At 37.1% G+C, this 22,945-nt stretch overlaps 1 protein-coding gene across 5 annotated transcripts in view; it reads left to right on the top strand.

The window, feature by feature from the left end:
• The window catches only part of col5a3a (collagen, type V, alpha 3a), a 60,537-nt gene that overhangs the window by 357 nt on the left and 37,235 nt on the right, over nt 1-22,945 (top strand). For 3 of the 5 annotated variants that reach the window (XM_055035376.1, XM_055035375.1, XM_055035372.1), the window contains exons 1-4: nt 8,872-9,134; nt 18,714-18,878; nt 19,207-19,420; nt 19,683-19,845. In XM_055035376.1, coding sequence (XP_054891351.1) covers nt 9,050-9,134; nt 18,714-18,878; nt 19,207-19,420; nt 19,683-19,845 — 627 coding nt within the window. In that variant the 5' untranslated portion in view covers nt 8,872-9,049. Of the gene's footprint in view, nt 1-4,270; nt 4,365-8,871; nt 9,135-14,896; nt 14,946-18,713; nt 18,879-19,206; nt 19,421-19,682; nt 19,846-22,945 lie in introns of those variants that run through there. The other 2 variants (XM_055035373.1, XM_055035374.1) reach the window with 2 other exon arrangements.

Below are 22,945 nucleotides of genomic sequence, written 5' to 3'. Positions count from 1 at the left end.
CACTATTTCTCTGGCGTGCTTAACATATAATTTTCAATCTAATATTTACATTGACAAGTTAAAAATAATTTTTAGGAACATATTTTTTTTTAATAAATCTGCTCATTTGTTGTGTTTCTAATATTTGTTCTATTTGTAGCAATGAAGTGTTGATTTTATCGACAATTTTGGAATTAGGTTCAATGTGTATTCGTTTGTAGCGCTTTTATTTTACTGATTCCGTTGTTTTCAAAGTAGTGATTAAAATGTAACGTAGTTAACTGTGCTGTACTGCCATCTTGTGTTTAGAAAGCGAGTTGCACAGTCAGGAAACACGTCTTGTGAATTGGTTAACTTTTTCTTTAGTTAGGCCATAGGCTACAAGGGATCATAATTGCAAAGAAGTCGTCCCAAGTCGTCCCTCATTTTCTCCAATGAAATCACATAGACTCCTCAAAAAGCCTGCCTAGTCTGGGCCTGTTGCTAAATGTGATGCAATCGCTTGCAAACTGCAGAACGCAGCCTCTGTCAGACAGCTGAGCTTTCAGTCGAATCTTTGCTGCCCAAAAGCATAAATAACTGAGTGATCTGAAAAATACTGATAGTTTATGCTGTTTGTAACTAAATGGCTTTTCTTATTAACATTACTTCGGGCTAATTTTGTTTCATCTTTCTAACCCTCATTGTTTCTTTGTTTTCCTTGTTATTTTCAGACTAATTTCTGATTGAGTTTTTTGTGTGCTGTATTAAAAAGCTGATGCCTGAATATTTCCAAAATTCCCAAGCAAAACAACCAATTTCTTCCACAGGTAAATACCCATTCCACAGGTAATATTAAAACTTGCTTATCTTTCAGATAAGCAAGTTTTAATATAAAATCGACAAGATCCTTTGCACAAAACTTGCTTAAACCAAGTTTTAAGCAAGTTTTAAAACTTGCTTATCTTTCAGATAAGCAAGTTTTAATATAAAATCGACAAATCCTTTGCACAGTAACAAGATCAGCCACCCGCCTATCTGTTATCTAATATGATTTATCCAAGAGTGGATACTCTCCAGCAGACAACAGGTGGAAGGCTGGGAACACCCTGGACAGGTCACCAGTCCAACACAAGGAAGCAACATGGACAATTTATTCATCTATTTACAAGTAACAAACTGGGTGATAAAGTCTAACTATGAATGACACTTGCATAAAAATATATCAGAGGTTGTAAACTTTTATCTAAAGTGTAGCCTTATCTTGACAAGTAAGACGAAGGATTCTATCCAGTAGAGGAAGCTCGGGATTCTCCATAAGCCTCTACCTCTCAATAAGATGCAAGAGCAGTGTTTTCCACTGGAGCAACATCCAGGGCAGTCGTCTCATGCTTTTTCTAGTTAAAAGGGACAGGTGGGAATGGCGATAAGAAGGACTGCTGGACATCAATTGGTGTCCATCAGCCTTCAAGCTGTTGCTGAGGAATTTCAGACTTTTGAGACTGTGAATGAGACAGAACAAGGAGGAATGATGCATGTCCGTACATGCTTTATAAAGCCGCATGCTTTTAAAGTCTTTTTTTGAACCTACCCTAAACTTCCTCTTCTCCACTTTCTCTGACACACATGATTTGTCTCACTAAAGTTTTCCAAAACTTTCAGAGAACCTTTCACACTTGCTTTGACACTTTTAAAACAGTGCCTTGAGCTCAAACCTTTGTTTCAATTTACTTGAATATCAGACTCTCCAGTAATGAATCTTCTGACCATCTAAAAGCTTTTTTTTTTTCTTTTATTTTCTTTTATTTTTTTTATTTAAAGTTTAATTATTAATTTCCTGTGTTCTGAGTATTGGCATAAATGAACGGATGATTCTCAAACTTCGCTTTTCTAGCTGACTAGGTCACAGCTAATTGTATTTGGTAACATTTAAGTGGGGTTATGTTATTAGAGATGTTGTTGAGGATAAACAATGCAAGATGAATGCCTGTTATGACCGACAAATAAACTATGAGTTTGCTTTGGCCTTGAAATCTCTATGCAGTTTTCCAGGAAAAGAGACACACAGTGGGTGATGCCACTGAAAGGATAAGGGACTGGAATAGAGAGTGGAATGTTTGCCACAGTGCAGGAGTAATTCTTTCTGCTCTTTTGTGTGCAGTCTGCAGATGAGGTGTGGAATGCAAACTTCATGAGAATAGAGGGGAGGAAAGAAACTGAGAGAAAGAATAGCTGGGGGTCAGTGCATGGGAGGACCACTTAAAGAGGGGAGAAGGAAGAAGGAAAACCGTTTCTAGCTCCTGAGGCAGAAAGACATTGCTGAAAGACAAGCACTAGCTGATGCAGCTTTATGCACACAGCAGCACTGTAGTAACTTAAGAGTGAGAACACCATTTTAATATCTAAAGCAACATTTTTCAAAACATTCATTGTACTTGCGTGTTACTGTTCTACAATATGTTTATCAGAAGAAAAATTCTAATTTGTCCTTTGGAAACCCAATGTGTCAATACAGAAGCAAACCCAAAACAGCTGCCATTAATGGGTTGTTAAACAGCTCAAAAAAGAAAGAGAAAAAGACCAGAATGAAAAAGATAAAAACAACAGATTGAGGTATTGGACTGCTTAAGCATCCCTGCGTAGTGAAACAGAATATTTCTACTCACTTACAAAAGCCACTGGATTTATTTCTTTTCAGCATTCAATTCACAATAATGTTTGGCTCTATGATCAAAAGAAAAAGGCAAAGAAAGTATATTAGCAGATTCTCTCAATGGCTGATTATACAGCCTTTGCAGCATGTTGCAAAATTAATCTGATTAAATCACTTAGTCGTTTTGAAAGTCCTTGTATGCTTTCAGTGAAAAGGATATTCTCAACAAGAGACAATTAAAATAACATTTTGAATGCTTCACATTTTCTTGATTCACCATCTGTGGCATTTAATAATGTCAGTTTATGAGAGTCAAGGTTTAGAAATGCGAGCTGTGTTAATGTACATTAACATTTCAATCAATGTGTTGGAAAGGTTAAACTTGTGACCCTACGTTAGCTCATTTAGTCTATTTTATTAATCTTCTTAAGCAGGTTAAGGTTCTTATATATTTAAGAGCTTATCCTCCATCATCCATTTTGATTGTAAATTATCATTAATCTAATTCCATAACGGGACATTTTTTATTTTTAATGCTCCCAAAGCTGGTTAGGCAACATTGTTGAAGTCATAATGTAAAAACTTAGTTTAAATAAGTACAATTACATTACTTTGCATCCAGGTTGTTTTTTGAGAGGTTCTTTTCCCTTAAAAATGTATAAGTGTAGTTTGGTATTTGCCCAATGTAATTACTAATTACTTACTTAATTACTAAAGCTAGATTAAACACAGTTAAACACAGTGACATATCAATCTCTGTCCCAGAGTATCAGTCTGCCTGACATGCTGGTTTTGCTCACTCACAATTCAGATTGGCAATCTTCAAAGTTAATTTGTGGAAATTGTTTGATGATGAACTGAAAACATTTAAATTTTTGATGAAAAAAAAAAGTCCTACCTTTAAAATTGTGTTAGAAACTGTCAAAAATATTTGTTTTTTGCAATAACTGAAAAAAGCCCTTTGGTTTTATTTATTTTTTTGTGTGTGAAAATAATGAATAGAAGGCTGATAAAGACATACCTTTTTGGTAACTTTAGGGTTGTGAGTATATATCTTTTTCAATACAAATAACAAAAGCAAAATGAAATGAAATGAAATGAAATAAAATAAAGTTGTGGATTTGGACTAGGATTTATAGGTTATTTAAGGCTAATAAATAACCTATATTTATTAGAGGTTAAATATATTCTCAAAAAGAGACATTTAAAATAACATTTTAAATGTTATTTTAAATTGCTGATTGCTAGTACTTACTGTCACCAGCAATCAGTGGAGTTCATAGTCTTACATTTTGTAACATGTATTTGGTGAGAGTGGCAATAAAGTTTAATCATACAGATTTCCACCTGGAGTTGCTATATGAATAATAAAGTAGTTATACTGAGGGAACTGATCAACAAAAGATACTTTTGTGGATATCAAAACTCTAAAAGGTTCATCTCAAAATACAGGTATAAATTAATTTTTTATAACAGTAATTTGTGCATAAGATTGGTTGAATTCCAATTTCAAAGGGTCTATGCTGGAAAAGGAAACTTTTCACATATTTGTGTGACACATTAAGCAGTTTATTGGCAGAATGAAAGCGTCAGTAGGATCTTCCCTTTTAAATTGTACATTAATTATTTTCCTGAATTGTGCTCTGTTGTCCTGTTAAGGCATGTCCTCCAAGCAATGGATGAACTGCAAGCAAGCCAAATAGAAGCCGATGTCATGGTCTCTAATCTTTGCACATCTGCAGGAGGCTTGATGGTAAGGCCTGAAGAGCAAGGTGTTGATTGACAACTTCACTTTCAACTTCCATGCTAACTGTTGCTAAACAATATGAAAAGTGCATGTTTGTTCATCAGCATGTCATCCAGAGGGAGACAGAAAATGGGTAATGATTTCAGTGTCTAACACATTATTGCATGTTTGATAAATGTCTAACTTCTTAACTGAAATCCTAATTTACTCACCATCAAAATGAGACTATAAATAATAAAAATGATGCAGAACTAAATAATAATTGGATTTCTTCTTGTTGAAAGACAGAGAATGATTTGCTCTGTGCAAACTTTGAAGTTTTTCCTCCAACAACACGTGCCAAAACACATTTGAGGTATGATTTACTGTTCGAACGTTTCCTGCTGTATGTTATTAAGAACAAAGTAAATACTCTCGACTGGTTTCTGCTGATTTGATTAAGAGAATAAAAGGACTGCCAACATGGTTTGGGATCACACCGGCAGTCTTTTCATCAGCGCAAACATGCTTTTATGAACTTGACAAATAGAATCTACTTGCCTTCTACTTTTTATTTTGATTAATCAAAACCTCTTGATTAGCACTGGATGATGAAATATGAGGTAATTTGACTGAGGTTCTTCCAATTGTAATGATTATGGTAAACACAATTTTTACAGAACCTGAGCAAGCATCTCATTTGACAAAAGATTGTTTTTCTGACATTGGTGGTTATGTTGTTTGTATGTGATGTATGTGACAAAGGTTAGACTCGTCTAGTAGATGGATAAAGCTATGTAGCACATGCTGGAGAAATATTTCTCACCAAGACTTCAGATTAGTTACTGGACTCCTAGTAACTATCTGCTAAAAGCTGCCAGGAATGTGATCCTGACTCAGCCTGGCTGAACCAGTGCTGAGCGGGAACACTGTAGGAGGTTAGAGGTATTTACACAACAGATTAACTCCAGCCTGTTTAGTTAGATACCTTTGTCAAACCTCCTTTAATCTCTCACTTCCATTATTTTCTGAAGTTTTCAATCAGATCAACATGTGGGTTCATGTTTTAAATTTTTGGTTTTAGAAAATATTTTTGTATTTCTGGAAAAAATTATGAGTCGACATAAATTCCAGAGCTTTTCAATCTTTGACATTTTTATAGCATTAGAAAGTGGATTAGAAATGTTCACATTAAATTACTTTAAATGGTAAAGACAAATTGAAAGACTACTGGCATTTTGTGATGGATGTGCTTTTTAGCTTTTATGTGGTTAGTCTTCTCCCATGAGGTTTGGCTCATTTTCTCTCTCTGGAGTTTCCTTAAAAAAGCCTGCTGTTGCCTGGACTGCAGCAACATTATCTTTGGTCATTTTCCAATTAGCAGAGGTTTTTACATGCCTTATCTCTGAGCATGTCTCCACTGAATATAACAGTCTGAGAATAAATTAAATTTCTGGCAAACTTAATTCAGTCCAGATATATTGCAAATTTTCTTCTGTCGGTTCAAGCTTTCAAAGAGATGTTAATTGATGTCACGGCCATTTACAAACTGCAACTGGGTTGGGAGTTGTTTTTTCTTTCTGCAATGTTTTTATTAAGTAAATTTTGTTTCCTACAATACAGATTTTCAAAATGCTAATTTAAGGAATTGGCCGAATCTTTAACCTTCACTCTGTTCAGGTAAGGAAATGTGCATTCAGAGACATCTTTTCTTTTCTATTCTTTTTTTAATCATTTGAAAATCACCACTGAGAGTTGCAGATTTACCAGGGAAATGTGTGTGTGTGTTTGTAAAATCCATAATTTCAACTGGTTAGTAGCCTGTGGGTAATGTTACGATTTTTTCCTCATCGTAATACAACCCACATTTTTAGTAGGAAATAGACATATGGACTGCAGGCCAGCCAGCAAAGCCCATTCTCCCTGATTTCCTGAGTGTTCCTAAATATTTTCCCTATGTTATGTATTTTACACCACTGTAAACTTGTTATTATCAATCTTATTTGCAGTTTTGCATTAAGGGATATTTTCTTTCAAGCGACTATTCTCTGGCAAAGAGGCAAAGCTGAGGACTTGGAAAAAAGTTTGACAGTACTGAATCTGCAGGGTTTCAGCGCAAAGTACAACAACAAACTTTGAATTTAAATAGCAAAGTCTTCAAGTTGAATTTATGGCAAGGTAAAGATTTATATGGTGATGTTTATATGATGATGTGAAGTGTTGTCTGAGGACAAAGCTTGGGAAGCTAACCAGTCTGGGGTTTGAAAATGCTTTGATGTGAGCACAGTCTGTCTGTTATTCACTACACTGATGAATAAATGCATTCATTCATCATTCAGGTAAACAATTTTAGCCCTGGTTCTGACCGCCACTGTTTCTCTACTAATTAATTCTGGGGTATCAGACAGACCTATTGACGTTGGTGAGGAGAAAATCATTTTCTTCATCATTTACATTTGTGAAAATTATTTTTGTAGTCCTTTTTCTACAATGAGCAGCCATGCATTCATTTGACATATTTTTTTTAGAAAGGTCCACTGCCACTCTTCATGACAGGTGCTGTTACAGAAGCTACATCACTGTGGATCTGAGGAGGGGCTTCTGTTTTAAAGGGCATAAGACAAAAGTGTCAAAAGACAGAAATGTAACATAACTTATCTGTTCTGAAAAACCAGCAGGAAGGCTGATTGTAATTCATTGCTGTTTTATACTTTTAACAATGTTAGGTGTCCAGCTGTAAAAAAAAATATTTGGCCTTTAAGCATAAAATCACAACAAAGCTGCCTTCTTTGTCAGCATCCATTCCACAATTGTCAGCATGCATTCTAACTATTTAAGAATTAAACCTTTACTTTTTGCAAAACCGATCAATTATAAGTGGTGAAAGATTCCTGAATTGTTGTTCTGACTGCCACCTATTGACATGTTTGGTATTGCACCTAATGGGTATTAAAAATAAATTAGAAAACACAAACATACACATGTACAAAAAAATAAAATCAAATTCTAAACTGTGTTATCAAAGCCTCAGACTAAACAACACACTACCTAATCATTTTTGACAACTGATCTTTTGATTTTATTGAGATTGTAGTTTTGAAGAAATATGAGCTCTTTACAATGTGACATACTGTTAAAGATTTAAACAATGTTTTCCAGCCTGATGCGCCTGTGTCTGAACAGTTGTCCAGTCCTGTCAGTAACCTTTGACCTGCAAGTCATTCAGCCTCCAGCTTCACATTTTCAGTCTCTGACATGCAAACAGATATTACAGAGACTGGGATTAAAGTACGGTTACAGCTACTGCTAGTGAAAAAAACCCAACAATTTTTAGCTTAATACTAGAATCTGTTTAGGGTGTTGCAGTATTTGAGTAAGTTTGTAAAGCTTTGTTCCATTCTCCACCTTCCAATATCTTTAGCACAACTAATCTTCACTGCAGTTAAAAAGTAACTTTCGACACATAACGTGAAGTCAACTGAGAATCTTTTATGTAGTCTATTATATGTAAAATATATCAACAATCCCAAATTCAGTTTAAAAAAATATTTTACAGGACCCGAAGAAAGAGGTTTTATTAGAGAAATTGCAACCTATTCAAATGCATCTTTATGTATGTTGCATATACTAATCACAGAGTTCCTTTTGAATTGTTGCCTCAATGTCATGAACTTCATTAATCTATGTTACTGCTGTAAGGAAATACAAACTACTTTACCAGCGGCATTCAGCTCATTCTGTGGTCTGTGTTATTGTCTTCTAATGGACAATGTTTCATAGTTTCTATCAGGCCAGTTTACTAGCCAATCAAACACAAGCAGATCATGATTAAAGCAGGTGCCAGGTTTTACTCAGAAATTTAAATCAAAGGCAGCAGATTTGCATGGCTGATCAAATCATTACTGATTGTGGAAACATTGTCTAGGGTACACTTTTTTTTCTTCCACTAAATTTCCTAAAATTTACACACATGTAGAACTCTAAAATCTGGTAGAGACATAATCTAAACCCAACGGAGAATTTTACACTTTGCCAGTTTGAGGTTTAGCACATGTTGAAATGTAACAAACTCATAAGGATTTACACATATGACTCTGAAATAGAGCACGGCTTTTTTGGCAAGGAACCTTTGAAAGTTGCCGAATTTGCTTAGTGTGTCAGGACTCGTTTTCCGGACAACTGCCAAGATATTATTCTTCCATCTGCTATGATTTTCAAAAATGATTAAAACTAAACGCTGAAACATATGTGCTTGTTTCTTATCCACACTTTTTTTTTAAACTGATTTGCTGAAACAAATAAATGTTTCAACAATTTCCTTATTTGTTTACGATGCGTCTGTGCAAAGCATGTGGTGGAAATGACAAAAAATATGAGATCTAACAAACTACTTCAACTAATAGACCTGATTTATGAGGGGGGGTTTCCGCCGGCGCACCGCTCATCCCTGCGTCCTGTGGGAGGGGAGAGGTGGAGAGAGGAGGGTGGGATTGATGATGAGAGGGAGAGATTGAATGAGAGGCACACTGGGAAACTAAGAGAATCCATCACAACAAATCTTCTCCAACAATCAAGGAAGTGGAAATACCGAGTGCATTTTCACCCCACACATGGCCGTGTAGTTTTTTTTTTTTTTTTTTTTGAACAAACAAGTTCTGCAACAGCCAACAAAGTTCTGGGCGCGGAGGCAGACGGGGTCCTCGCTCTAAAGGATGGACCACTTCATAAGGAGCAGGTCGCGCAGAAGAATACCGCTATTTATTTTCATCCTACTTCACCTAACAACGGCTCAAACTGGTAAAGTATCAAATTAACCACGTACTGTGTCACAAGAATGGATCTAAAATAGTTTATGGAGCCACAGAAACATAGACAGTTTCTTCAGTTCTAGTCTAAAATTCATCCAAGTTTCTTTCACTGTTTGCGGGCATGTCTTTGCCCTGAAGCAGTTCTTGTTTTTAGGCCAACAGAGGAGGCAAATTTGCATTTTTGCAAGTTTAACTTCCTATCTCGCATGCAAAGCTGCTTTTAATAACTTGAGGCTGGTGAGAACGTGTTGCAGTCTGTAACTTGTTATGCAGAGCTGATATCGGTTGGTAATAAATTGGCTCAAATTTCTCTCAAAAGTTTCCTAGAACAGCGCAAATAACTAATTTCGTTAAGAAATTCTCGGGTCAACGAACATGCTGCGATTAAATGAGCTTCTGTTGCCACATTTGCATTTTAATGCAACATAATTTATAATGCTTGGATTTGAATGAGCCCCTTTGCGCGTCGGGTCAGGATTCTGCGGCTCAGTGGGCTGCAGGCTGTGATGTCATGCTTGAGTTTGCCTGCGACCGGCGTCGGTTTACCGCGAAAAGGTTTCACGTCGGTCTGAGAACGAGCTGGATGCAAGAACACCGCAAGGAACTGAGTAGATTAACATTCCTGTCATGGATCTGTTTAATGGATCCCCTCCTTGCAAATGTCTGATGTTCAAGCGCTTAGCATTAGCAGTCTCAGCCGCCATATTCCTGTTTATTCTGACAAACGGAAATGTTTGACAGGTTTAATATCTTGCACATCTAGTTTTATTGCATGCAAAGGCAGAGTGGACTCATTTTTCTGCAATGCACCTGCAAGACAGCAGAGCTGTGGGCTCCTCCATCACTGTGTCATGCTGCACTTAAAAACACACCCAATATTTTGTGTACTATGTGTACCATTTGGTTCATGCTGTTTGCCACTCTTATGGTCCATGGCCTATGGCTATTGATGTTTGATGTTTGCTTTTAAGAGGTGCGGACCACTTCCTTTACAGGTACTGCTACTCAGAGACCCCTAATGGAGTGACACATCTTTAAGGTTATCACTTAAAGATGTTTTATCTTTACCCATGGCTTACACACACTTTGTAGCTGGAAGCATTTATTATTCACTGGATGAAATGAAGTGATGGAACGAGGAAGTGAGCCAGCTGACCTAATCACATTCAAGTGGCACAGTAGCCGCTGTGTCCACAGCTAATGAGGGTCTGGTGCACTCGGAGACTGAGATGATTTCAAAGCGCACAGCACATGTGGCTGTGTTGAGATTGTGGCCTTACTTTAGTGCTTGCAGTTGATAATATGTTTGTGTCTCTGAGTCTTTTGATGTCAGACATCAACATGTGTATATTGGAGACATGAGAGAGCATTTAATGCACAGACAGGAAGTGAGACATTCTTGCACATGCACAATTCACTTCAGTTACATTCACATGTTCTTCTACTTCCACACATTTGAGTTAGGTTTCCTTTGCATTCAAAGTCTAAATATATGAAGAGTTCGTTATTTTCTGTGCCTTATCTCCTTGTGTATATTTTCTCCCTCACAATTTCTGCCCTGTCTTGTCCTTTGCTAACAAGGGGAAACATCAATGATGCAGACCCCCCACTGTGTTCTGTTTGATCCTGTCCTCTTCCTTGTCCAGTATCAAACTCCCAAAAGCATAGAACAAGAGTTTCTTCTTTGATCAAAGAACAAATTAATTTAAACTGAAAACAAAATTACAAGGTCAGTTTAATTAGGCACTCTTCAAATTGCAGAACACTGGGATTTTTGTGCCTCATTGTGTGACTATCTTATTTCACTGGAAACATTACTGGAAAAATTAAACATCAGAAGTGTCGGATATGACGAACTCTGCGCCTAGTTGCTGATTCTGCAAGATTCACATCAAACTGCTTCTCAGACTTTTTGATGAGCCAAACTATTTGGAACGCCCCCAAGTCTTTAATATGTAGAAGTGATGCTTAAACACGTTGTGGCGCCGGACTGCAATCTATAGTATTCCATGCACATCTGGCTTCCAGAGAGTCCCTATCCCTTCAGGGTTCTACGACTCTGAGCTTCTGATCACTGAAAGCTCTTAGTAGCTTTCAGTGGGACTGGTTGGAGATGCTTCCTGTAGAATTGCAATGAGCAGACATCAGAGGATCTCTCTTCTTTGCAGTGTCCCTTTATGTCATCTGTGTTTTTATTCAAGTTCATGAACCCAGTGCTCACTGCTGTAGAGGTCATAATTATGAAAACAAGATTGAAACTTGTATATTTTTTATTTTTCTTCCAACAAGTCAGACATTCTTACAATCTTTCAAAGTCATATTTGTTATTTGCCAGACATTTTCTTTGGCTACTTTTCCACTCAGTTCAGTCTAGTCTTTCTGCCTTATCGCGATGGTGTATTCCAGAAACGTTAATAAGAAGAGAACAAAAGCCGTTGATAAAAAAATGCTGAAAATCTTGCCATTGTGAAATATGCTGTGTACCATTTACCTCAACCGTCAGATCAACTTGCATATCAGATTGGAATTAAACCCAACTTTGTTCCTGCAAGTCGAAAGTCAGTGAGAATTGCTGATTATTTAACTAAATGGCAACAACCATTGTATTAGTAATACAAGGTGGTAGAAGAATATTTCATTGTTGTACCATTTTAGTTTCATACATTTATTTAGTTTGTTTGTGATTCATAAACTGTGATGAGTTCAGAAAATTGCTATTTGAAAATCACGCTGTTGGTTCTAAAATGCCCTTTTACAAAACTGATGTTGCATATTTATAATTAACTCAGTAAAAAAAAGGGGGAGGAAATTGTGTCTTGCGACAATCTACTTGTGAAAGAGCGACTAAAGGCCCAAGGAATGACTCATAGATCAGAGTTATGTGGCTTAACAAACAAAAAACATTCCTCAGGAAATTACTAGGAGTAGGATTTAAAGCAATCAAGTTCCAAGCTCTTTTTATGAGCTATTACTATGCTACCCATGTCTCCACCTTAACACTAAATGAATGAATGAATAAATGAACACAAACAAATAAGTGACAACTAACAACATGCTTAACTTCCACCAGTTTTTTTTCCCCTGTATGTTGTTTTCTCCCTGTGTGTGTGTGTGTGTGTGTGTGTGGGGGGGGGGGGTGTGGGGGGGGGGAGGTGTGGGGGGGGGGGGGGGTGTGCGTGTGTGTGTGTATTCTCTCTGGGTACTCTGGCTTCCTTCCGCAGTCTGAAAATATGTTTTTGATAATGTTTTGAAACTGTGTCATTATTACAATCTCCCTGTCTGCGATACACATTATGTGAAGAACTGCTTGGATTGGAATTAATACCAGATATTTAAATACCATATAATGAGAATTTCTTTACGTGTAATATATTTAGTGATGCTATTTATTTATTGTAGCAAAAAACTTCTAAAAAGTAAGCAGGTCACATGGTGGTAAAGTCATTTGGAAACAACAAGTTGTTTTAAAGCTGAAAACAGAAGCAATTTTATCCATAAAACATGGCGGAGTCGAAATAACCAAGGATTAAAAATGATAGACATTATTAATTTTCTTTCTTTTTGGAGCAGTTGCATTGACAACTTTTTATCTTTGGTCTTTGCTGCCTATGAATCTAAAGCATACAGACATTAATAATTTATACTTATTGTATATTTTGTGCAAGTCATGAGTATTGTGTTTTCGTCATTATTATTTCAATTTGAACGTTTTAGTGATATTGAGCAGCTAATATTGGATAAATTAGTTGCTCGACATCCTCTGTGTCTTAGTGTTGCCCTGAAATGAACTCGCAACAGGAGCAACAAGAGCGCCTGTTGCAAGATATTGTTTGCAACAACAACAACAAAAAAAGAATTTCAGATAAAAGAAAATATATTTTGAAAATATATTTAATACATTTGGTTCTCTGGAAGGACTAAAGAGATGAAAAATCACTAGTGACTGTCTGGTTTGTATGAATCTCTGTCAGATCACTTGTTAATTTGTGCTTCTTTACTATTGGTGAGAAGTTGTGATTTCTTTTAGCATTTTAGAGTAAAATAAACTATTGTTAGGTCATTTTAACATTAAACAGGAAAAGGAAATCATACAGAAAAGACACACAAATTGCTCAAGAAAGTCATCATATGTCCAGAAGTTTAAATCTTGAGTTTTTCTGAGGGGCGGCTGTTTGGTTCAGGGCCTTGAGGGGCAGGTGTTTTCTCTGTGGGCCAAGTGGCTATTGGCCTGTCAGCTCATCATGCGGAGGAACAAAACAAGATCATGGAAATCTGCGGAGATCCAAAAATGTTGTGCTAATGTGAACTGGAAGGAGTCATGTAACCAGACTCCAACACCAAAGTGATAACTGATATGGATGTGGAACTATTAGCTCTAAAAACACGACAGAGTTCCTGACCCACTTTCAGTAGTGGGTTTAGTTATCATATGTGCTTTTTCTGGCTGTCATTGTAAAAATGCATGTATTTTGCACCTTATTTATGGACAAACTTGTTTTTCTGAGTGACCTTAAGCAAAGGCTTAACTTTTTACATTGTCAAAGATTTGAATGCAAATGTTTGATTAATGAATTATTTGACTACACTCTTGCATGTGTTAAGTGACTCCTTTCTTTTTATTTAGATTTTGTTGATCATTGATGTTTTATCATTTGTAGAATATTCTGTGTAATGTATTTTAGTTATGTTTTTGTCGAGGAAAAATGAGATTTTAAATCTTAATTGGTCTTCAAATTGACTGTGGTAGATAGGCACCAGCACCCCTTGCGACCCTGCGGTTATAATAAATACATAATAAACAGACGGATCTTTATAAAGCAATGATGATAATGATAATAACAGATAAACATTAAACATATCTACTCCAGTGTATCACTACATTTCAATAATAATACAAAACAAATGGCTAAATCTATATTTCTCATATTTAGAATTTTAAAAAATTCTTCACATTTATTTTGTGTGCCACACATAAAGCAACAGAGATTCAAAAGCAGTTTTAACAAGACATAAGGCTCTGTGTTATTTTTCCCCCTGTAGCTGATTTAATCAAGCTAGATGTGAACAGTTAATGCACATCATGTGCTCAGTTTGTCAAGATTATTTGTGTTTTTTACTTTTTAATATGTGTTACATGTATTAGTTCCTCTTAACTTGCAGTGTTCTTGTCTGCACACAGATGTGACCCAGACAAAGGGTCACATCCTGTTCTAATTAAATTATCTATTCCCAGTGCCTGAGAGAAAATGTGTCTGGATTTATTCAACCATTTGCACTGGATCTTTTATAGTTTTTCATTGTTAATCACCATCTTTGAGAGCCTGGCGCCCTTGGACCTTTTTTTTATTATTATTTTTTTTAATGCATCCTCTTTTTGCTGCACTTTTTACAGACAATTTCATTTCACTGAGCAGATTTGTATTTCTTCTTGATCCAAGCATGTATTTTTCACCACCTGATCTAATCTGAGCATGTCGTGTCATTTCAAGTATAAATGTCAGTTCTTTCCCTCCTCTCATTCCAGGGTGTGGTCAAAGATACGGTGGGAATATTTAAGTGCGCAGATCTCCTCTTGGCTTCATTTCTCGTTAAATTTCTTCCAGAGCAATCACTGTTGACAGTGTAGTACTGTCTCTATGAGAGAGGGGTGTTCTCAGGCAGGGTTTGGTGTGTAGGTGGTGTGAGTCATAAAGAATGTCTTCAGAGACATTTGCTTTAGAATCACAGAGCACACATTATGTCCATGGATGACTGAAATGGTGCTGAGTTGTGTCGCCGCAGGGCAGAGAGAGAACGGACCGTAAGTTCCACACATAAAGAATTTTTACTATCAGTTCTTGGGAACAGGACACAATCTGTAAGACTGACTACTCAAATATTCTCTGTCTAATAAAGCTTGTATGTCAATGCTACTTGGCGGTTCTGGTTATCTCCCAGATAAAAGTACAATGGGAAGGAAAGCGTGCTTAGAAAAAGTAAGAATCTGCAAGTTTGTTTCAGCTTTATATGTACATTTTCTGCATCCTCACTACATTCAATTTGCTGTATTTGAATGTTTTGCAAAAACATCTATGAACTGGCTGGATATTTTAGCTCTTTCCCAAGTTTTTTGACATTTGCTGTAGTTGGAAAAACACCCCGGTCCATGGAGCTTGTGAAATTTATAGTCACGCAGCACCGTTGCTTCTTGCACGGCTTATTTATCAGTAGAATTCCAGAACTTTTGAAGATTTTGATCTTTTTATCCTTGCTCAACCTTCTCAACTTTCTCCAAATTGACATAAGTTGAAAGGGTAGGTAAGGACATTGCAACAAAGAATAATGAGATGCGAGTGAAACTTGTTCAGACAGTCAGTGCTGCAGGAAAGGTAAAGAAGCTGTTAGAATTTATATAATAACTCATACTGACTTAATGGATCTTAAGCATAGAAACGATAACATTCTTTCACTGATGGCTGCTCGTATCCAAACTTCTAAAGGCAACCTTCCATTTCTCTGGGCTTTTTTTCTTGATGCTTGTGTGGAGTAGGCTTTTCTTTATTTTAAAAGGGTAAAGCTCTTTAATAAGCTTTTCACGTTGCTTCAACAGCTTTTAGACTGACGTCTCCACAGGATATTTTATATCCAGGTTCTCAGCATCAAACACACCCATACCAATAAGGTTTTTGCACATTGGTTTCTTGGAGTCTTATGATTCCACCCAAATCTAATTAGGGTGTCATCCTCACTACTTATTGGAAACACACAGCGTCTGCTGCTTGCTTCAGATGTCTCTTTGTGACTTAGATACAGAGTTTTATTATTCATTTACTGACATATGAGTGTTAGAGGTCAACAATCTTTTGTCAACCTCAAACTTAATTGTAGAAAACGATAACATTCAAAACTTACAGCTTTATGTCTGTTGGACAGTGCAAATAGATAAGATTAAAGTAACTTTGTCAGGTGCTGATATAGTTTGCCTGTCAGCTTTTTTAAATTAATCAACCCCATGTTGCTTTTGTTTAGGATCATCACAAGGGACCAATGGTCCAAACATCAGGGCCTTATGACTTCTCTTCCTCAGTGCTTTCAGGAGCCATATTATCAGTAACTAGAGATTTACCTGATATTATGATAATGAAAACAGATGTTCTGTGAAGATATTGGGGTTTATTAGAAAACATGAGAGAGCATAATTATGAAGACCAAGGAGTACTGGTTACATTGCTCCTTGGTTATGCAGGAGCATGCAGGCACCAAACAATAACCAAAACTTTGAACACATCTCAGTCATGTTCAATCGATCATACTGGAGTTGTCGGGAAAAGGAATGGAAAAATACAGTTCGGTCTTAAAAAAGAACTTCTTGTGATCCTTAAAAATTGTAAGCCTGAGGTGGAGGCTCAGCTTCCATACAGCTATAACCACAATTCAGTTTTAGAAAAAACCCAATGAAGACCAGACACGAATGCAATGAAGAAGTTGTGATAAGACTGGAAAGTTAATGGTGGCAGATGTTGTCTATCCAACCTGCACTGAAAGGTGAAAAACATTGACACAGGCCAAATATGAGTATGCATCACACTATTTAGATTTTCATTTGTGAAAGCTTTGGAAATCCCCATCACTACTTTCTGTTGGTCCCAATAAAATATAACACGATTTTTGTTTGCAACAAACAAAAATCAGGTTATGTGTGGCAAATGATTAACTTACTGTTTTAACAGTTCAAGTAAAACCAGCCACTCTTGGTTTGCTAGGCATTGTTTACTTTATACTTGCAATTAAAACGATCAAGCTAGTTAAATTCAGTAGTTGAAGCACTTTATTGCATGTATTTATGTATTTATAAGTACATGCAATATTTAACCACTGCTGAATTAGCACTTTTCCTCTGGAAAGTGACAGTTATAGGAAATCTCTGAAAGGCCTACGTCCGACAAAGTCCAAGCTGTCTCTTTTTCTGCTGTCCTGGCAGGTTTTTTTTTGGCCCATCACAGCTCTGCTGCATGACTGCAAACAGTAGCTCACACAAAATATTTCATTCGTTGTCAATAAATTTCCCAGTGCCACCAAAATGCTGACTTCCTGCAGAAATATATTATATAAGAAGAACAATTCTGCTGTGTATCACACAGAGGCCTCTGGACTTTGGGTTCAATTGTCAGCAAACGTTTTGTACAAAATTGCATGATGTGAATATTTATAAAACATAAGCTTGGTTAAACTTTTATTATTTTGCTGAAGCTTTTCAAAGAGTACTTTACTGTTCAAGCTAAAGAAATGTTTCAGTTTTTGCCATTTTCTGCTATTTCTGTAATGATTTAATTTGAACAGTGTGTATTACTCTTTATATAGTCAGCATTTGTCCCATCAGATCATGTTTTCTATTGTTGAACATAGTTATAATTTATTGTCTTATCTACCAACAACCTCTTATGTAGCTGAGGGCGATGGAGCTGTTAAAAATGTTTAGGGAAAAAAAAAGATGGAGTCTGCTCTGCAAATAAATAAAGCCATAAAATGTAATGCTGTGTTTTTCTCCAAGCGGTGTCTGGGCAATAGTAAACTATCCCTACATGTTTAATTAACGAGGAGAATAAAAGGCAAACTCTGAGCAGCGAGAGTTTCAGGAGGCAATTTGGGTTTAGGATCCTCATTTCAGATGCTTGGAATGCAAAGTGCTGAGCCACACTCTGTAGCAGCTGGTGGGAGACTGGCTGCGCACAAAGCTCTGATCCTGGCTAATGCTCACGACAGCACTTTATCAGCAGACATCTAATAACATGAGCAGCAGATTGCAAATAAAACACAGGCTCATTGAAAGGAGGGAAGCTGTCGTCTTGAAGGAAGCCCTTATCTGTAGGGGATAAAGTCAACTGTAATAAACATTATTTGATCATCTATGGTTCAGAAAATGCATTTAAACAACTGTTATGTTATTGAGCTTGCAAAAAATACATCATGAAAATAAAAACTCATTCCTTTATTTGTTTGTGGCATGCAAAACTGAGGATGACTGGTTTAGATTCTTTTAAATGAAATCCAGCTGTGTCATTGTTGGCTGGCACTGGGGGATCTGTGCAGGTGTCAGCTGCACTACCGCAGAATTACAGGTTAGTCTGTGTACCACCTCTTATGCTATAATAACATCCACAGAAGCCGGACCACCTGCCAACGCAGGGGACATCTTTTTTTTTTTGACTCACAGGAAGGAGGAAGGCACCACACATTAAAACCAATTACCAGCCACGATAAGTCCTGCTCATTGGACAAGTAACAACTAGTATTTAGCTGAGCCAGATGAAGAAGTGGGAAGTCGCAAAGGTAGAATTGTAGTTTTGAGCTGACAAGATAAAAGCATTTTCCCGTATGCTACAAGTTTCTTTCAGTGTTATGTAATTTTTTTTTATGCAATGTTAGATGAAGGGACAAACATAAAGCAAAACATCATTTATTAAAGTGCGTTAAGTTGTTTGAAATGTCTGAATTTACAAGTGTGTGAGCATGAAATAACTCAATGTTTTCTCAGACCCCTTTATTACCATAGACAGATGGTTCATTTTCTCTTGGTTTCCATTCACAGCTGATCCTGTTGATGTTTTGCGAGTTCTTGGGCTGTCAGAGAACATGGAGGGGGTTTCCTTGGAGGCTGGTTTCTGCACTGGCAGGAGGGGCACAGAGGAGACGGACCTGGCTTACAAGATCAAAAAGATCCAGCTCAGCACTCCCACTAAACAGCTATTCCATGGTACTGTCTAGACTTTTTTCCCCCTTCTACATGACAACACACAGAAAATCCTCTTAATCTACTTCTGCCATGGGGTTCTCAATTATTTTCTTTAATGTCTGAAATTAAGATGTACAAAATATATGCGAATGTTGACCCTGTAGAGCAAAATATATGTGACAGAACCTCACCTACTTTCCCCTCTTCTACACTCCATCTTTTCATAGTTCATATTTTTCATCATTATTCTTATCCAGGTCCTTCCCAGCAGGATGATGAAATGGGTGCTTCCTGCTGCGCCCCGCTCTTCATTTCTTAACAACTCTCCTCTCTGCTCCTCCACCTGCAGATTCCACTTTTCCTGAGAATTTCTCCCTGATGGCTACCGTAAGAGCTAAAAAGGGCTCCCAGTTCTTCCTTTTTTCAGTGTATGATGACCAGGGGGTGCAGCAGGTGGGGCTCGAGGTGGGTCGGTCCCCTGTCTTTGTGTACGAAGACCAGCATGGGCAGCCCACTCCACAACAGTATCCTATTTTCAGGAAGATCAACACAGCAGATGGAAAGTGGGTAGTATGAAGGCCTTATCCTCCCTGTTGAATATGACACCAAATGATCTGACAGAACTAAGCTGTCAGTTTGATTTCATGTGTTAATTCTTTTAATCTTAACCAAACTCAACATGAGATTCATCGTGAAATTGTCTTGTCTAAATGCTTTGCAATATATGTTAAAGACTGGATAAATTCGGCATCTTCTATGGACACAAACAAATAAACTTCTCCTTTAAGACTGACCTGTGTTAATTCTTTCTGGTTGGTGTTTCAGATGGCACAGGATAGCCTACAGCGTTCTCGACAAGACTGTGACCCTTTACTTGGACTGCCAGAAGGTGGAAACTCTGGATCTGCAGCGGGGGGACGATGCTGTGGTCAGCACTGAGGGAGTTATTGTTTTTGGAACACGACTGCTGGATGAAGATGTTTTTGAGGTATGAGATTATGAAAGAGCATGGCCACAAACAGTTGATTTCAGGGTCAGACTGATGCTTACTTTATTGCTTTTTTTTCTATTATGTTTAGATCTCTTCTCAGCAGATCTGGTTTGGCAGATACTAAGAATAAACAATGTGATTGTATTGTGTGCTGTGAGCCTTTATGCAGCAGCAGTTCTGTCTTCTGTCTGAATTTTTGTTGTGGTTTAAACAAAAGAAATTGTCTAAAACTTTACGTCTCTTTTATTTTTGTGTTGCATGTGTGTGGGAAGCTTATTCTGATGGGGTTATATAGTCTATATTAGATGACAAGGCTCAGTAGGGGACTTCCTGGTGATCATGCATGACCTATTTTATTCTATCATTTGGAAACCTCTCAGGGTTGTTTTAAAAAACCACCAGATGGAGTGGAGCTTATCTGAAGTGCTACAAACATATGTGGTTTTAAAATTGTCAAGTAGCTTAAACAACAGGGATTTCAACTAGTTATTGATACAGTTAGATTATGCGTTCCACTGCACCAGTTTTTAAACAGTATTTTAATTGATTCTTTTCTTACTTATATCTACACAGTTTCAGTTTAATGATGGCAAATTGAGAATTTGTAACTTCTATAGGTACTGCCACATAGATCCCATTGGACATGGGATCTCAGATGTTTGCTTGAGAAGATCAGTGACCAAAAAGCTTCAAGAAGACCAAACAAGACACCAGACATATGTTGTTCAAAACTCACAGCTTGAGCAAGGAGAGAATTAATTAAAGAACCAGAGAACAGGCCCAGGGTGATTCTGGAAGAGCTGTACAGGTTCTATTAATGGTGCGCTGCGGAAATGTGGCCTTTTTGGAAGTGTGGCAATAAGAAAGACGTTGAAAAGCAAAAGCGGAGTGTAACGAACATATTTGTTACACTTTTAAACACGTTTCAAGTTTGAAGCCTTTGGTTTAAATGCTGAATGCTCTTTTATGGACAGAGCTAGAGCTACACGTCACCCAGAATATACAATTGCCACTGCTAAACATGATAGATACCACTTGACACTCTGGGTATGCTTTGCTTTTCTTCACCAGAAAGAGAGAAAGTGGGAAAGTGCTACACTAACTGCAGAATAATCTTGGTAACTGAAAGTAGACTTGTAGCTTTAAGAGAAGCGTTGATTTTTTTTTATTTACACAAACAATTAAATCATGTGTTCTTTTCCTAACAGTTTACAGTCACACCATACTTTGTGTTCATCTATCACACAAAATCACAATAAAGTGCAAAAAAGTGTGTGGTTATAAAATGACAAAATTGAAACAAGTTCAGACTTTGAGGCTTTAAACAATTTGTAATTGTTAATTTTGTAGAATGGGGGTGACATATGAATTGTTTGTTAATTGCCACTGTAAAGAAACGACTGTCAGAAGAAAATATTATGTTTAATAAGGAAAATTGTAACTTGTCCTTTATACCAAAGCCAAAAAATAATGCTAGTATTAATTTAAAGATTTGACTTTGCACATGGGGAATCTTGGTAGTGTGACTGTAATGATAAAAAGCTTAATCTCTACAATTTAAGGGATTTCTGCAAAATGAAACAGGCAGGCTTTTTACATTAACATGAATGGCCACATATGTATTAATATGCAGCAAAGCTCACTCGGGGAGTATCAAATCAAACTCTGAGAGTCTCACCAGTTCCCTTTTTCTCTGCTGTAACCTTTACTGTCAGTCATTCTTTGTGCTTCCCATGATAATACTCAACCTTCTCCATTGTCATTCCCTATGAGGCCCAACTAAATCTCTAACCAGCAGCATGAAATTGAGATCAGCTCAAGCCCCTTCCCCTTCCATGTCCTCAGGGCCCAGAGTCCTCCTAATAGAGTATAGAAGAAAATGGATGATAGAGAGGCATAAGATAAGATTCTGTACCTGTTAAAAGGTTTTGTGAATGTGCAGGGTGAGTTTTTTATTCTTAGTTGCAACGACAACAAAACAGAAGAAATTCTTGAAAAAAATTATTGATCACAATACTTATTTACAAATTTTTCCTTGCTTGATATGTTTTTATTCATTTCTTTCTTTTCTTGTTTTTTTTTTTTTTGCATATTGCCTTCTTATAAACTTGTAGCTTTTTGGGTTTGTATGCATTGTCAACACTTCATTTTTGACTTTGCCCACAAATTAACATCTTACCATTTGTGCCCTTACTTAACCTCAGCTGCTATGCTGTTCCCCTCACTTCCACCCCACTTCCTTGTAGATAGTGATTGTAGCTTTCCAGTTTATGTAATTACTTAAATCCCACTTGAGAAATGCGTCTCCTTGTGGGCATCATAAATTTCCCTATTCAAAAGCAACCAAGACCTCTTAATTTTTGGCTTTGGTCCAAAATCACTCTGATGCCCTAATTTGTCATCTTATGCAAAGAGTCATGATGATGATCACATCCGATTTGTGGTTATGACTAATACGTTAAAGTCAGTCTTTATTATGTGTCATCCCAAATCATCCTTTATGTCAGTCAGTAAACTTTTTGAGGTTATATATATGTGAAGAACCCCCCTTTTTTGTGTTTTAATTAAAAAATATTTTTTATTTTGTATTTCAACAGCAGAGTTCGATATATTGGGTGAGGCTGGTACCACAGGGAGAGAAGTTAAGCAGGCTGACCTCTGGGCCTCTGTTCCCAGGCCCTGGTTCTGGGGAGGTGGCCAATGTTCTGGCCCAGTTCTCCCATCATGGGACCTTAGCGTGGGAGCACAAGGACTGTGGTCTGCCTATTGCTTCCAGATTGCCTACAAACGGCTACACAAACTCAGTATTTTTGCTCGGAGATGCAGTAAAGTAAACATCAATTTGGCCCTGCTGTGTTTTAGCTTTGGCTGCTGCATGCCTCCAGTACATGGACTGTGAAGATAAGATCCAAACCTGGACTGCATTGTTAGGAAATTATTATCCATTCTGGTTTAAACAGTACAAGCAATAAGAGAGTTATTGGCCTAGTATGCTGGGCATGTTGAAACAACTATTACAGTGCATAATGTTGTGTAACAAATGTGATGTTCGCACCATCGAAAACTTATTCAAAATGGTTGTCAGCTTTTTAGATGT

Source organism: Poeciliopsis prolifica, unplaced genomic scaffold (assembly GCF_027474105.1).
Source record: "Poeciliopsis prolifica strain line A6 unplaced genomic scaffold, Auburn_PproV2 SCAFFOLD010, whole genome shotgun sequence".
NCBI lineage: Eukaryota > Metazoa > Chordata > Actinopteri > Cyprinodontiformes > Poeciliidae > Poeciliopsis > Poeciliopsis prolifica.
The sequence above is the reverse complement of the archived record's forward strand: the minus strand, read 5'-3'. Positions and strand labels throughout refer to the sequence as shown.